General features: G+C 39.3%; 1 protein-coding gene across 3 annotated transcripts; it reads left to right on the top strand.

Moving 5' to 3' along the window:
• Positions 1–865: 865 nt before the first annotated feature.
• SERPINE1 (serpin family E member 1) lies at positions 866–10,669 on the top strand. Of its 3 annotated transcripts, XM_044673754.1 has the most exons (9): positions 866–950; positions 1,490–1,723; positions 5,864–6,058; positions 6,581–6,779; positions 8,698–8,798; positions 8,939–9,033; positions 9,834–9,846; positions 9,924–10,007; positions 10,511–10,669. In XM_044673754.1, the coding sequence occupies exons 1-9, from the start codon at positions 881–883 to the stop codon at positions 10,546–10,548; spliced, it is 1,029 nt and encodes a 342-aa protein (XP_044529689.1). In that variant the 5' UTR covers positions 866–880; the 3' UTR covers positions 10,549–10,669. The 3 variants fall into 3 exon arrangements, with proteins under 3 accessions (XP_044529689.1, XP_044529687.1, XP_044529688.1); XM_044673752.1 differs by lacking the exon at positions 9,834–9,846 and having other exon boundaries at positions 8,939–9,025; XM_044673753.1 differs by lacking the exon at positions 9,834–9,846 and having other exon boundaries at positions 8,939–9,058.
• The last annotated feature ends 6,265 nt before the right edge of the window (positions 10,670–16,934 follow it).

The raw sequence follows: 16,934 nt of genomic DNA, 5'->3' as shown, positions 1-16,934 counted from the left end.
TCCCACTTTCTGAGTTCCCTACCACCTTCCTCAAATGCTTGTTTTCTCCCTTGGCCAAAAGAAGAAAAAAAGAGAGCCTTCTTTTCATGAAGATTACTTTGAGAAAGTGAAATTCACTATGAAGAGATACTCCTATAATTTATTCTGTAGGTGGGAAGGAAGGAGGGAATGGAAGCCCTTCTCCAAGTTTTTCAAAGGACCACGGTCAGTCAAGAATAGTAAAGTACAGAGCAACTAGGATCTTGGAAGGATCAAGAATCAGTAAAAGAAGGGCAGCCAAGTAGCACAGTCAGGCTTGGAATTGGAAGGACCTCGGTTCCATTATGGTATCAGATACTTCCTAGTTATGTGACTTTAGGCAAGTCACTTCACTCTAATTGCCTAGTCTTGCTGCTCTTCTGTCTCAGAATCGATACTAAAACAGAAGGTAAGGTTTTAAAAGAAAGAAAGAAAAAAAAAGAATCAGAGTAAAAGAAGTGGCTAGGTGTCTATTCCTTGAATTTTCCACACAGCTCTGGCTATCTTATTCTGTCTATACTACCACTCTCCTCTCTGCCCTTCTGCTAAAAACAGATAAAAGGTTCTCTTTCTCTCCCTCATTCCTTGGCCTCAGTTTTGTCAAATTTCTTCTTTTTCTGCAGAGATTTCCTGAGATTTTTCATCTTGTCCCTTTTCCTGCTCTAGGATGAAGTTCTCAAGGGCCTTTGCCTGTCTCTCCTTGGTCCTTATAATTGGTGTAGGGGATTCTTTACCTCAATACAATCCTCAGGTATCCCAAATGGTCACAGACTTTGGGATGAAGGTGTTTCGGGAAGTGGCCCAGACTTCTGGAGATGGCAATGTGGTCTTTTCACCCTATGGAATAGCCTCAGTGTTGGCCATGCTGCAACTGACAACTGGAGGGAACACTAGGGAGCAGATCCATGCTGCAATGGAATACAACATTGAAGGTGAGAGACCTTCCTGGTTAGGAGTGGGAAGGAAAAGAGGGGGAAGGTTAGCTTTGTGTCCTTGAGCAAGTGACTTAAATTAACTGAACCTCCATCTCCTCATTGGTGTGATGATGTGGCTGAATTAGGCAATTAATAAGGTGTCCTGGATGCTATTATATACTATTATTCACCTAGGCTGAGGGAAGACTCAGCTGACCAGGATAAACTCACATGTTGCTAAGATACAGGGACTTTTTCTGACCACATCCACCAGAATTTAAACTTTGATTAGTTTCAGGGCAAATTTGAAGCTTCACAACATAAACAAAAAGAAAAAGAACCTCAGGAGATCCAGAGGCCAACCATGGAAGTTACAAAAGGGTTTGATGAAGTAAGGCAGGGAGTAAGGGAAGATACAGAATCCCCTTCCCTGGAGATGTATGAGAAGCGATATGCTTGATCTGAAAGGGGTTGGGAGTCAGTCTGTCTGTGACAGGATCTAAGGAGCCTCTGATTCTATAAACTTGATGTGTCTTCTCTTTCCTCCTACCGTATAGAGAAAGGCTTGTCCCCTGCACTCCGAAAGCTCTATAAGGAGCTCATGGCACCTTGTAACAAAGATGAATTCAGTACAGCCAATGCCATCTTCATCCAACGTGATATGGAGCTTGTCCAGGGCTTCATGCCCTACTTCTTCAAAGTATTCCGGAGCATGGTTAAGCAGGTGGACTTCACTGAAGGGGAGAGGGCCCGGTTTATCATGAATGATTGGGTACAGAGGCACACAAAAGGTAAGAAGACCAAGAAAAGCAGAGGTCTTATTTATATAGAATAATATAGAAATATCAGTTATGATAGAATAAGTATTCTGAATTCAGAAACTCCTTCCAATATAACTAATGACTTCATCTGGAGAGTATACTTACTATTATTGTTGAATCCAACAAGTCTTATTAAACATTACAGTTATATCCCCATTTCAAAATGGTATGCAGACTACAGCAAGATGGTTCTCTATCCTATACCAAATATCTGGCAGGAGCAAGGACTTCCTGGAGGTTTGAGCTCACATCATCACAACAGACTACTCAGTTCCATATTCATCCTTTCCAGCATCCCTGAGTCAGGGTCCAGACTCCCTTAATGGGGCCATAAAGCATGTGAATGGCTGGCTGCATTCTCCTCATAGCCTGAGAATCTCCCAACATAACTTCATGGTCAAAGAACTGTTAGAATCCTTGATTCCTTGAACTGTCTAGCTAACCTTGATAAATGAGGTCACCACATATGGCTCACAGCTGGCCATCTAAAAAAACAGAACTTCAGAGCATTGCTCTGTCTCATTAGAGTATTCCAGCCTATTAGACAATTTAGTCATTCATTCATTTAGTGAGGACAGTTTTCATATGGTTTGCCTAGTGCAGAAATGATGTGGCATATACCCCACATCATCTAGTACTAATTCAACAAGTTCCTGTCATTAAAAAAAAATACTTTTCTAGTGGTCTCTTTCTAGGCCTTTATGTACATTCCATACTGAAATTGAAGGGTTGGCTTTATTCAGAAATATCCAATTAAAACTTGCTTATCTCTCCAAAGTGGTAAGGATATTCAAGTGTAAGATCTAGTTGGGTTGTATCAATTAGGCAGCTGTAGTCTTAGAGCAATGAAAACATTGGAAAGCTAAATGTTAAAGAAAGGGTCATTTTCTTTCCCCATTTTAGATTCTGTAATAAACTGGCAATATTCTCCCATTCTCAGATTGCCAGTACTAGGAAACATGCTAGATCTATTACCATGCAAAATGCAGCAATATAATTATAAGGGATATTGAGGGGGAAATGGGAATTATTATGGTTGGACTGGATATTAAAGATTGGTAGCCAGAAATCAATTACTTAATTTCAAAATAAAAGAGACCCAAGTCAGGATGACTTTTATGGTAGTTTATTTACACTTAAGAAGGATGAAGGTAGGGAAAATGAGAGAGAGAAACTCTGGCCTGGACCAGAGGCCCAAACCAGGGAGGCTTAGAGGCCCCAGCAGAGGGGGCACAGAGGTTAATTAAATAAGGCTTCTAGCCACAAGGCCTCCTCTAAGAAGAAAGGCCTCCTTGAGGCTAGAGCCTTCAGAAACGCCAAGGGAAGAGAAAGAGAGTCAGCCTAACTTACCCATGTGACAATTCAAAAGGAAGCAGTCTGAGGTCACATCTGAGCTCCTTCAACACCAACTTCAAAGCACCAAAAGCCCCCCAACAGGCAGTTACCATCATATTTAAAAGATAGCAGCTTTCATCACTTCCTATGTCCACCTCCAGTTTCACGTGGACAAATAGCAACCTCAACACTGCTTTGGACTGCCCAGGGGGCAGTCACTTGTTTTTGATTTATCACTTACTATCACATGTGGGTCACAGACCTCCCCTGTCCACACTTAATTCTAAGTTGGGTGGGGTGACATTATTCCTGGTGGTTAAAGTCTAAAGTATGAATGAGGATGAGCTAATTCCATTTACACAATATGTATGGTCACCAAGGGTAACAATTTATTCATATGTGGAAATTTTGTATACCAGTATGGATACTTAAAAATACTTTCTTAAATAATATATTTGTAGGGACAGTTAGATGGCTCAGTGGATTCCAAGCCTAGAATCAAGAGGACCTGGGTTCAAATGTGACTTCAGATATTTCCTAGCTATGTGACTCTGAGCAAGTCATTTAACTCCAATTGCTTAGCCCTTGCCCTTTTGTCTTAGACTTGTTACTAAGACAGAAAGTAAGGATTAAAAAAAAAATACATTTGTAGTCAGTAATGTAGGAAGATACAGAAGGTTCCTAACAATAAATGTAGCTGGCTGTTCCAATGCAATACAATTCACAATTTCAGTTAAATCTTTCACAGTTTATTCTTGAGGAATTGATTAACAATCTCTCTGACCTGGAGATGGTATAGTCTGTTTGCTCTGATATGCCACATCTTCTCTGGACAACGGAAAAATTACTAGCATAACTACCTGTCCTTTTTGCCTCAAACTCTCTTAGAAGCAAAGCTTTGGGGCATTGAGGTGGCTCAGTGAATAGAGGCAGGCATAGAGACAGGAAATCCTGGGTTCGAATATGGCCTCAAATACTTCCTAGTTGTGTGACCTTGGGCAAGTCACTTAATCCCCATTGCCTAGCTCTTACCATTCCTTTACCTTAATATCAGTACACAGAATTGATTCTAAGACAGAAGGTAAGGATTAAAAAAAAAAAAAGGTTCATTTAGAGCTGAATATATGAGTTTAGTAGTCAAGACTGGCTTTCAGCAGTTTGGTATTAACAGTAATCTGATTTAAAGTCTTTTAGCAGTTCTTGTGGCTGCTTTGGAGACTATTTTAGGTAAATACTTTAATTCATCATTAAAATATATGTGTATACACTGTAACAAGAATATGTTTGTCATTAAGGTATTTAATTATTTGGAAAGAATCACTTGTAAGAAAACAACAGAAAAAGATCCAATAGGTATACTGCCATCTTTATTTTAATAGCTAGCAATTATATGGCACTAAAATTAATGGAGTACTTGACCCTGAATACAAGCTTGTGACATAGGTACTCTCATTACCCATATTTCACAGATAAAGAAACTAAGGCCAAGAGCAATTAGGAAACTTGACCAGAGTCATACAAGTAGTAAGTATCTATGGCAGAATTTGAACTAGGTTTCTTTGACTCTTTTATCCACTGAGCCACTTAATTGATTCTTTGTCTGGCTTTGGTTTTATATACCTGTCAAATAGATGGAGCTGGTAAAATAATATTGAAGTACAATGTTATAGTTGGCCTATTAAAAACAAATTTTCAACCAAAATTTTGTACAGCAACTGTCCCAATTAACAGCAGTTTCCCCCTTTCCTCAATATTATGCCAAACACTGGGGCCAGTTAAGGAAGACTTAGTCACAAAAAAATGAGCCTTGTTAGAATATCAAGATCTTTTGGAATGGCTAAGAGAGGCTGAAAATAAGTAAACTTAATTCTTAATGGTTCTGCCTAAGGGATGAAAAAGGCTACAGATCTTGACTAAGAAGTTAGCATAGATCTCCTTCCTCTAAATCACCTGGCTGTTCCCAGGATGGCCTTAGATTGCCTTTCTGAAATATCCTTTGAAATAAGTTTCATGCAGTCTATAACAGTTTAGACAGAGTAATTTTATATTAGATTAAAGTTGTTTCTGGAAGACTTGAGCCTAAAACAGAGTAGTTGTATTAATTATTTTTTCATTAATATGTCCAAGCTGAGGGAGGTGATGGTTCCATTGTACTATGTCCTGATGAGACCACATCTGAGATTTTATGTTCAGTTCTGGAGGCCCATTTTAGGAAGGACACTGAGTGTCCAAAAGAGAGTGACTAGCATGATAAAAGGCATCATGCCATATGAGAATCAACTGGAAGAAAAAAGTAGCATCAGCTGTGTAGGAGGTTGTGACCTACCCTTCACTTGTAGTTTTTCAAGAAAAACCTGAAGGCAGGTAGGTGACTCAGTAGATAGAAAGTCAGGCCTGGGGATAGGGGGTCCTGGGTTCAAATGTGATCTCACATATGTCTTAGCTGTGTAACCCTGGGCAAGTCACCTAACCCCAATTGCATAACCCTTACCACTTTTCTGTCTTAGAACTGATACTTAGTATTGATTCTAAGATGGAATGTAAGAGTTTAAAAAAGAAAAGAAAAGCCTGGAAAACCATTTGTGGAGGAGGTTATAGAAGAGATTCTTGGATAGGCAGAGATTAGCCTGGATAACCTCTGAGAGCTCTTCCAACTTTGAGCACCTCTCCAAATATATCCAGCAGGGAGTTTAAGCCTGGGGAGGAGCAATAAATAAGAAGTGAATTGAAATCTTAGCAGCCGTCCAATGATCAAATTTTCTCTTTTCTGCTTAGGTATGATCAGCAACTTGCTGGGAGAGGGGACTGTGGACCAGTTGACCAAAATGGTGTTGGTCAATGCACTCTACTTCAAAGGCCAATGGAAGTTGCCTTTTCCAACAAAGGGCACCCACCATCGCCTCTTCCACAAATCTGATGGAAGCACTGTCTCTGTGCCCATGATGGCCCAGACCAACAAGTTCAACTGTGGTAAGTGCATATGCCCACCCTTTTTCTTCTAATACTAAATAATTTTATTATTCAGAAATGAATAATGGGGAGCCTTATCTGACTTAAGCTCAAATGTTCTGAGTTCTCAACCCAGTGCTTTTTCCATTCTCTCTCTAGCTTGAAAAAAAAGTCTTTTTCACCCAGAAAATCTTGCTGCAATGGGGATGGAGGGTGGGAAAATTGAGGTGGATAGTACTGAAGAAGCAGATCCTCAGGTTATAATTAGGTGAGGAGGTGGAAAGGGAGGGGAAAATAAAAAGGCTAAAAAGAGACAGCTGAAATCTAAAGATATTGTGATGGTACACCCTGGTGATAGGCAGAAGAGTAGGAGGGAGGAATGGAATGGAAAATGAAAGAAACTTAAAAGTGAATTCCAGGAATATAGCTTGAGAAACTTTTAAGAGACCACATAGGATTCCCCCCTGGGGGAGGGTTGAATTGCAATGACTGTTTTCATCATCAATAGACCTTTTTCTCATGCAATTTTCTTGTTCTTTTTAGCTGAGTTCTTGACCCCCAGTGGGCACTACTATGACATTGTGGAACTGCCCTATCATGGTGACACTCTCAGCATGTTCATTGCTGCCCCTTATGAAAAGGAAATGACCCTCTCTGCCCTCACCAACATTTTAGATGCCCAGCTCATCAATCAGTGGAAGGGCAATATGACTACAGCACCCCGTCTCCTAGTTCTGCCCAAGTAAGTCCTAAAAACTTTCCCCTAAAGCCCTCCTTTACTATTTATATCAGTCCCTAGTAAACTCTCTTTGCCCTCAAGATAAATTCAGGATTCTCTTGAGACTTCCTATTAGTGCCTCCCCAGGCTTTGAGATTCTAATAAAAATTTCTGGTGGTCTGGAACTGATTAAAAACAGTCCCTCCTCTGTTTCTGGTGAGCCTTCCTGAATCAGTCATAAGAAAATAGAAATCTACAGTGGAAGAGTGAGAGTAGGGCAGATTGGGGCCATCAATTTTTTTTTTTAAAGATCTGTCCAACTCTTCAAATTTTTAAAAGAAAAGGGGGGAAGCAAAATATAATTTCTTTTATCATATTATTAAACTTAACCTACAGTTCTTGGGTAGTCTCAGTTGGCAAAGCAAATTTATAAAAACCCTTCTAAAGAGGGAAGATGGGGTGATTAAAGCTGAGGTTAGATAATTTCAGAACACCAGGGAAACCTTTCCCTGTGTCTGCCCCAGTTTTTCAGATGCTTACAATAGCTGACAGACTTTTTTGTGCTTTTTTCCTTCTTTTTTTAAAAACAAAAATTGTGGCAATCAGTCATATCCTGGTGAGAACTGAAGAGCTCAAAAGCCTCCCTGCTTGAGGTCTCTTTATGACTGATTCTAGAAAACAAAATCTACAAACAGAATTTTTTTCTTGAGATGTCCTTTCACAAGAATTTGCCCTTGGCTCCCAACGAGACTAGGTAAAACAATGCCAAATTTTCTGATTTATTTAAGAAAAGAGATCAAATTATTGGCCGTGACTTCCAAAACTATATATCTATTTATCTCCAATATATATATAATTTATCTCCAAAACTCCAATCCTATATTTTCCAAATGCTTGCTACACATCTTCAATCAACATTTAAAATTCAACATGTATAAACCAGATCTAATTCTCTTTTCTTCTAAATTAATCTCTTGGGAGCAGCTGGGTGGCTCAGTGGATTGAGAGCCAATCCTAGAGACAGGAGGTCCTACCTTCAAATCTGACCTCAGACACCTCCTAGCTGTGTGACCCTGGGCAAGTCACTTAACCCCCATTGCTTAGCCCTTACCACTCTTCTGCCTTGGAGCCAATACACAGTATTGACTCCAAATAATCAAACAGATAGATAGATAGATAGATAGATAGATAGATAGATAGATAGATAGATAGATAGATAGATAGATAGATAAACAAACAAACAAACAAACAAACAAACAAACAAACGAATGAATGAATAGATAAATCCCTCCTCCAAATTTTCTTGTGTTCAATGTACCAATAGATATCTAGTGGAGGTATACTGGTGTTGAAGCTCACTCTTACTTGTAAACTTGGAGAGATTTTTGACTTTTATCTTTCCCTCACCTACATTTGCAAAGTCACATTAATTCTACTTCCATAGAATCTCCAATATCTACTGTCACTAAGGTTTTTAATCACTTCTTCAAAACTATTGTCATAGTCTACTAATCAACCTGTCTCCGTGTCTTCAGTATATCCCTTCTCAAATCCATCCTTCACAGAGATGCCAAAATAATATAATGAAAGCAAAGCTCTACTCTTTCTACAAGTTCTGTATTATCTCTTGGCAGTGAAGGCAGTAGATTGTTTTTTTTTTTTAACCCTTACCTTCTATCTTAAAATCAATATTATGTGTCTGTTCCAAGACAGAAAGTAACAAGGGCTAGGCAATTGGGGTTAAGTGATTTCCCTGAGAAGCATCTGAGGCCAGATTTAAACTCAGGACCTCCTAAAACCAGGCCTGGCTCTCTGTCCACAGAGCTACCTAGCTGCCCTGCAGTAGATTAAGAACAAGGTTATTGACCAGCACCAGTCTAGGAGCCTAGATTCTGCTAATGATGTATGTCCTGAACTTGAGCTATGTCTTCTGATTTTGCAGGTTTTCCCTAGAGAGTGAAGCTGACCTGAAAAGGCCTCTGGAGAACTTGGGGATGAAGGACATGTTCAAGCCAGGGCAGGCAGATTTCTCCAGACTTTCTGGTAAGGAATCCTCCATGCATTGCCTTGGTTCTTCTTCCTGCCTCTGGAAGCTTAAATCATTTTGGATTGTGAAGAGAGGGTGGGGGAAGGCATCATTGAGAAAGCAGGCTGACAGGCCCTTGTGTATATTTCTGTCTCAGACAAAGAAATGCTCTATGTATCCCAGGCCTTACAAAAGGTGAAGATTGAGGTGAATGAGAGTGGTACTGTGGCATCCTCAACCACTGGTAAGTTGGCTCAGAATCAAGGCAAAGGGGGCAGTTCTTTAAATAAACTTGAGGCCCTGGGAAGGCTCGTTCCAAAGATACAAGGAACAGTTAAAAGATTTAACCAGGCTCTTGTTCCCCTAAAATAAGTTAGGGTGTGGCCTTGTCTCCCAAGTTCAACTCACTGTGGACTAAATTTAGTTCCCAATTCAAGATGATCCTCTTCACAAAGCAGCAACTTCTTTGATCAAGGAAGGAGATATAGTTCTCATTCATCCATTAGCAAGACTTTCTACAATCACATTTCACTAACAGTGGGGTTCCTGGTTTCCTTAGGACCCGACTAAGACTCTGTAATTCTTATAGGACTGGTTATTGAAAAGTCTCCAAAGACTAGTTCTTAAACAATGGGTAGTAAACAGGTGAAACTTGGGGGGCAAGGAGAAAAAAAGAGGAAAAGAAAACCAGCTCTTTAGTCAGATGATCTGGATTCAAATCCCTTTTCAGATACTTACTCTCTGTATTACCATGGACAAATTACTTAATCCCATTTAGTTTTCTCACCAATTAAATTGAGAAGTTTGCCTTCTAGCTCTAGATCTACAACTATATAAACCTGAAACAGTGGTACAGGCTGATAATGTATATAATTTGAAAAAGAGTCTTAAAGACACAATTAACTGAGCTTTAAAAGGTTAAGAGAAAGCAGGATATTTCAGGGGATATACCTAATTGTTCCAAGGTTATTGGGCTTGCATGTTTTAATGGGGGAAGAAAGCTAGACCTTCTTCCAAATCATCCTTCAATCCTATTATCAAGACAGAATAAGCCAGATTTATCTGGTGGGGTGGCAAATCTTATGTTCTTATGCTTTAACAGGTTGTTTTTATTTTTTATTTTTATTTTTATTTTCTTCCAGCCATTGTTGTCTCTGCTCGAATGGCTCCCCAGGAGATCATTGTGGATCGGCCCTTCCTCTTTGTAGTCAGACACAACCCCACAGGTAAGGGATTAGAAAATGCCAAGATTGCTTCAGATACTTTTTAGCTATTTGCCCCTGGGCAAGTCACTTAAACCCCACTGTCATGCCATTACTACAAACATACAGTATTGATTCTAAGATGGGAAGTAAAGGTTAAAAAAAAAAGAAAATACCAGAACACTCTGAGGATTGTTCTATTCTGCCTTGGGCAGGGCAGTCTAAAAAAAAAAAAAAAAAAAAAGTCACCTCTGTTCTTAGAGAGTCTCTAAGGAAGCGTTTCTTTAGTCACCACTTGGTTATATTTATCTTCCTAATTGGAGAGCACTATAATGAAGTAGAAGAGTGCTGGGTTGGTAGTCAAGGTTTAAGCTCTACTCTCAACTCTGACACCAGCTAGATGTAAGATCATTGACAAGTTATTTATTTTAAGCTTTACTTTCTTCATAAATTAAAGTTGTATTAAATGATCTGTAAGATTTTTTTTTTTGATTCTAAAATTCTGCAATTCCTTTTATCTCCTCTAGAAACAATTCTCTTCATGGGACAAGTGATGGAACCCTAAGAGATCAGGCCTTACCCCTGGGATAGGGGAACACTCATTTGGAACTGAACTAAAGAGTGATATACACAAAAAGATCCTCTGAAGAAATAAATGACTTTTCTCATTTCTTTCTAGAAAAAGACACTCCCCCCTCAAAACAAACAAACAAACAAACAAAAACACCTTTCCCTTTTAATCTTACCCTCAAATCTTGGCCTCTCACACAAACCAGGAGGCAGACAGTGAAACAATTTCCAGAGGGTCCCAAGCCAAACTGCTAAGACTTTGCAGGATCATTTGGACATCTGTTTTTGTTTGGTCATCTCTCTGTCCCCTGGGTCCCACTAAAACCCTAAAAAGGAAAAAAACAAAGACTGATGGGACCTTTGGTGTGCTTGGTAGAAGCTATCTGTTTCCCAGTCATGTTGCTTTCGTTCTTGTATTGTCTGCCACTGCTGAAGAGGCTGGCACCAGACCAGAGGTCAGTAGAAAGAACATCCTTTAATCCTAAATTCTAAATAGATATTGACCTTCTTCCCCCCTTGAATAAGAGGACTTCTAAGGATGGGCAGAAGGACTCTCTAGATGGCACCAAGACTCACTTTGGCACAGTAACCTCCCTAGAAAACAAGATGCAGATGTCTTTGGACTCTTAAGATGTTTGCTTACTCAGAGGACCTGATATTTTGCTAAGAGCCAGATAGATGTGAATGGATCTTCTCCAATTTCATTTTCTGGGAACAGGAGAAGCGTGTGTGTGTGTGTGTGTGTGTGTGTGTGTGTGTGTGTGTGACACACGTCAAGGAAAATTTAATATATTCATGTATTAGTATTGTTATTTTGCACTTGTTCTGCTTTTGTGTAGGAGAGAATATCAATGAGGCTCTGTAGCCCTTGGCTACACAATTGGCAAAAACCACTGAGCTTATTAAGGGAAGAAAAACCCCATACTATTTAGTGTGTAATGAGGCCTGCAGTGCCACCTTGTGGCCAAAATTAACACCACCTATGGCAAGAAGGTTAGTTAGGTCTCTGGAAATCCATTTCAGAGTCTCTGGAGGTATGCCATGGCGGTCAAGAGGAGAGAAATAAGTATTTTTTTAATTGCACACTTCTAATTACATGGAATGGAATATAGATATGACATGGTAGAAGCTCAATCGCCCCACTATGTATGAGGGTCTTCCTTTATCTTCACTAATTTTTCATTTTGCACTGGATGGTGAAAGTTACATATAGAATCTACAATGTGATACCAAAATGTTGATCCAAATTTTCTTGAAGCAGTTTGTATGTAATCATATAACTTTTTTCCACTTTTGATATGTAAATAAGAAAATAATTTTTTATAAAAATAATAAAATACTTCAAAACAGTTATCTTTGCCTTTTATTCCATATGGTACCATGAGTCAGACCAAAGGATTTTTTACTGTTTATTGGCTCCAAGGCAGAAGAGTGGTAAGGGCTAGGCAATGGGGGTCAAGTGACTTGCCAGGGTCACACAGTTGGGAAGTGTCTGAGGCCAGATTTGAACCTAGGATCTCCCATCTCTAGACCTGGCTCTCAATCCACTGAGCTACTCAGCTGCCCCCAGACCAAAGGATTTAGAAGTTAATGGGCTACTACATCTGGAAAAAATCTTAGAGAAATGTATAATTCTAGAAATTCTGGTCTACTAAGGGTTAAGATCTAAGGACAGAAAATTAGTTAGGTAGCTCCCAGTGACATTTTATGTAGAGGTATAGTTGTCCTGGGTATCAGCTTCAATAAACTAAGGATGTATCTTGAAATATGCTACCCCCTAGCCAAACTGGTTTACTCCCCATTACCCCAAAATATTTGTTAGACAATCTTACCTCCCATTTTTGCTTAGACTGATTAGCTTCTTGGAATCCCTTCCTTACTCTTTAAGATCCAAACCATGTCCATGAACCATTTCTACATCCTTCCAACTCTGTTATCTTTCCAGACTTCTGCAGCATTATTTATTGTTGGTATTATTCTCTTATACTTCTAATAGTCTTCAGCTCTTGCATTGATATTTAATTTTTACATATGTTTATGTTTTGAACCCCTAACTAGAATACAGACTCCTTGAGGAAATGAATTTTGTAGTACCTTTGTAACTCCTTCAAAATTTAAAATATTTCCTTTTAAAATTCTCATTTTTCAGTAAACAAGCAACTCTGATCTGACCAGTAGTCAGGCACCCTTCAATAACAACCATATTTGTGTTCCCATAATTATGTTTTAATTGAAAAAAATCTCCCCACCCTCAAAAACCATGTACATTTTTATATAATAGTAATAAAGCAGTAAAACATCATTTAAAAATGAAATTTATCAAATATCAAGCTCTTTAATTGGCATTCAAATCTCTTCACAACTTGGCCCCCCCTTCTACCCTACCCTCTACTCCCACTCCTTGAACATCCAGCCATATTGGCTGACATACTTGTTCCTCAAACAGAAAAATTCATCTCCCATCTTACTGTCTTTACAATGGCATGAATCATGCCTCATGCCAAGAATTCTTTCCTTCAACTCTACCTCTTAGAGTCTTTTATTCCAAGATTTTCAACTTCTACCTTTTCCAGGTCTTTCCTGTCCCACCTTCTCCCCAAATACTATGTATGTATTTTATATAAACCTATTTATTTACACATTGTCTCTCCCATTAGACTATAAGCTTCATTAGGGCAGGATTTATTTTCATCTTTCTATTTTGTCTTTACTCAGCACTGAGTATAGTGCCTGGCATATAGTAAGCTTTTGATACATGTTTGTTGCCTGACTGAACCAAATCCCATTTACAATGAACAATAAGAAAACATAAAACATCAGAAATTGACCTACCTAGAAATACATGGCCTGTATTTGGAGAACTATAAAAACCATAATGACTGATATAAAGGAAGCCCTAAATAATTGGAAATATTTCATTTTTCATGACTAGGTTCAATCAATGTAACAAAAAATAACAATTCTTGTAAATTTACACATTTAATGCAGTATAATACAATAAATATTAAGTGCCTATCATGTGCCAGACCCTGTGCTAAGGGGATACAAATAAGGATAGTCTTTGACCTCAAGGGGTGTACAATCTAATAAAGCAAAACAACACAAAGGAAAGGTGAGAATAGGGTTGGGAAGAACAGAGGGTATTCAGCATAGAGGCATAATTACAGCAAAATGGAAACCAAGCAATGCATCTGGTGGGAAATGAAGTATTGGCTGCATATCTGGGATTTCAGGAGACTGTGGGAAGTTCTTTTGTACCACCTTCCAGCCCTCCAATCAGAGAAGTAGAGATAACTGGAGATACTGCTGAGGTATGAGTACCAAAGCTATGCTATATTATCAATATTAATGAAAATACCAAGGGGTTTCATAAACATGATTAAAGTCATCATGTAATTTATAAGTAATAGAGGGCTAATCAACAGTTTGCTAACCAATTTAATGAATTTACACAAGGATAGTGACCTTTTGGGACTTTGAGTTTATCTCCTTTCATAAAGTGAAGTCATGTTTCTAGTCATCTACTCAAAAATGGTTTCACTGATGAGGCTCCAAAGATGAATGGATTGGGAGAATAGCAGCTACCCCTTTGTGCTGGGTTATAAAAGGAAAATGGCTTATCAGCTCACTCCTTTCCTACTTTTCTTCCAGAGATCCTTACAATGAAATAGGTGGAGGGTTGGTTTATGGCAAAAGCCCACAACAGTTACACTTATTCAATCCCATTCAACCACTGGGAGATTCCCGAGGATCCATTAATGGCTGCTAGCATAGGCCAAACAGAAAAAGTAGATTCAAGTTTTTAAATGTAATAAACATTTGTGGAGCATAAAATATAATTAAAATCAACTTTATGATAGTAATTTGCTCTGGTCTCACTCTCTAAGTTCATTATTAACACTAAGAAGTTGCTATCCCCAGAGGAATAGCTAGGTTCTATGAGTAACTCTGTGGATGCCTGTCTTCCTACAACTAGCTCATGGGTTCCCAACCAAGTACAAGTTGGTAGATTCAGTTAGTTAAAAAAAATTTTTTTAATTAATATTGGTTTCAAGGCAGAAGAGCAGTAAAGGCTAGGCAAAGGAGGTTAAGTGACTTGTCCAGGGGTCACACAGTTGGGAAGTGTCTGAGGTCATATTTGAACCCAGGACCTCCCATCCCCAGGCCTAGTTCTCAATCCACCACCTAGCTGCCCCCAATTCAGTTAGTTCTTTGACAAAGGGATTTAAATGAGAAGATAAAGCAAATAAAATTGGTATAAAACATTCTTCCCAAACAGAAGGAACACTTTTCTTTTGCACACACTATGTCCCTAGTTAGATCAAGCTCAAACTTAAGGTATAATGGTTGTAAGAAGCATGTGGCCAAAGAGTATTTTACTCTTCCTGGCCCTGGAAATTCTCTTTTGCCTTTAAGGAGTCTTCATGAAGTTCCTTAGGTATGATAATAATAACAATGAAAATAAACATATACATAGTGCCTACCAAATGTCAGGCATTGTGCTGAGTACTTTATAATTATCGAATTTGATCCTTACAACAACCCTGGGAGGTAGGTGCTATTATTATTCCCACTTTACAGAAGAGGAAACTGAGGCAGACAAAGGTTAAACAACTTGCCCAGGGCTCACACAGCTAGTATATATCTATGACGGGACTTGAACTTACGTCTTCCTGATTCCAGGCCCAGAGCTCTATCACCTAGTTCTCTATAGGTTGAATTGTCCACTGCTAGGCTGGACTACTTCAGATGCCAGCTGTCATGTGGCTGTGATGTGCTGGGCTAGGCTGCTGTTGGACTCAGTTACTCAGTCATAACCCTGTGATCTCTCCAGACATCATAATGCCCAAAAGGTCAATGCCTAGACATAGTCACCTCAAGGTTGCTAACTTGGTAACCTCCTGACTCTTGTGCCTACTGCTACCATGTCCAATAGACTCTCATACTATTTCTTGTTGTTGGCAAGCACTCTGGACCTCCAAAATTCACAAGGTTGCTGCCTAGACAAATTCAGTTGAGAATGCTTGATTGCCTAATATCATTAAAGAATAAATGCAAAAAAACAGAGGTGCCAAAGTGGCCAGGGAAGGAATTTGGTCAACTAACCAACCCTCTCTTACCCAGTAGCTCAAGTCACTCCTCTTACCTAGAGCTGCCAAGGAAAGATATGAGATGGGGGAGGGGGGTGTCAGGTAGGAAAAGTCTTTTTTTTCTCTATATCCACATTTAGTTCCAGCTCAGAACCTGTTGAGTCATCAGTTCTTCAGGCTCCAAAGCCAATTAGAAGACCTTTTTGTCATCACACAATACTAACCCTTTAGCTGTTCATTGCCAGAAATTTCCATGGTGTTGGATTAAAAACAGGCAGAGAAAATGTGTGCATACTCCTTATTATCTAGTTCCCCTCGTTATATTAGTAAGGTTTAAAAAAAACCATGATTACTGGGTCAAAAAGATATACATTAACTCTATATTCTACAACAAACAATCATCTGGAACAAAAAGGCATTCTCCCAGAAAAGAAGTGCCAAGATGAAAAATCTCCATTTTCTCTCAGACTAAACCTTTTATTCTTGAAGCCTAATGTACATAGCAATGGTAGGCAAAGGGCCTGAGGAGGAAGAAAGAAACCTTTGCTTCAGTATAACTTTAATAAAGCATTAGTAAGCTCTTGATCTTAACAGGACTAACTATTTTCCCTAATGATGATCAAGCTCTTGCCATAGCAATCTTGTACCTATTCTAGTAGGGAATCCTCAGGAGCTCTTAGCATTGCCCATGTGGTTCTCCTTTCCATGGGTGCCATGGATTTGAGAGGTTATACTATTGTCTCTCTCCAGGACTGGGATCAGAAACTTAATATTATTGAATATTGAATAAAACTCCTCTCAAGCTAATGCATGAGAACATGTCTACTTCTTCCATGTGCTTCTGCTCCAAGTCAGAGAATCCTAGAATATAGCTTTCTGGAAAGAGAAGATTAGCTAGGTATTGAGAGCCTAAAACAGTGATGGCAAACCTATAGCATGTGTGCCAAAGGTGGCACACAGAGCGCTCTCTATGGGCACATATGCCACCTCCCCCCTCCACTACCCCCAAAGTTCATTATTAGAAAGGCAGAGGGGCTTGGGTGGAGCAGCTCCCTTCTCCCTCTCCACTGCACCTCCCTACCCCTCTGCCCAGCAGCCCAATGGAAGCATACAAGGGGTAAAGTGGATGACTCACAGATGGCAGAGCTGGAGGGAAGCAGAGAACTTGGACCACTCCCAACTGTTATAAGGAAAAGTTAAATTAAGGAGGAAAGTGTGTAAGTTTACAGAGGACAGAGGCATGCGCAGCAGAGTGAAAGGTTCTGGAATTCTGCAGGGGAGAGCTGAGCAA

Source organism: Gracilinanus agilis, chromosome 4, assembly GCF_016433145.1.
Source record: "Gracilinanus agilis isolate LMUSP501 chromosome 4, AgileGrace, whole genome shotgun sequence".
Taxonomy (NCBI): Eukaryota; Metazoa; Chordata; class Mammalia; order Didelphimorphia; family Didelphidae; genus Gracilinanus; species Gracilinanus agilis.
The sequence above is the reverse complement of the archived record's forward strand: the minus strand, read 5'-3'. Positions and strand labels throughout refer to the sequence as shown.

Coding starts and splice junctions, on each gene's coding strand:
- SERPINE1 (XM_044673753.1), top strand. CDS start 881: ATGCTGCAACTGACAACTGGAGGGAACACTAGGGAGCAGATCCATGCT. Junction 6,780..8,697: donor CGTCTCCTAGTTCTGCCCAA/GTAAGTCCTAAA, acceptor CTGATTTTGCAG/GTTTTCCCTAGAGAGTGAAG. Junction 9,059..9,923: donor GAATCAAGGCAAAGGGGGCA/GTTCTTTAAATA, acceptor ATTTTCTTCCAG/CCATTGTTGTCTCTGCTCGA.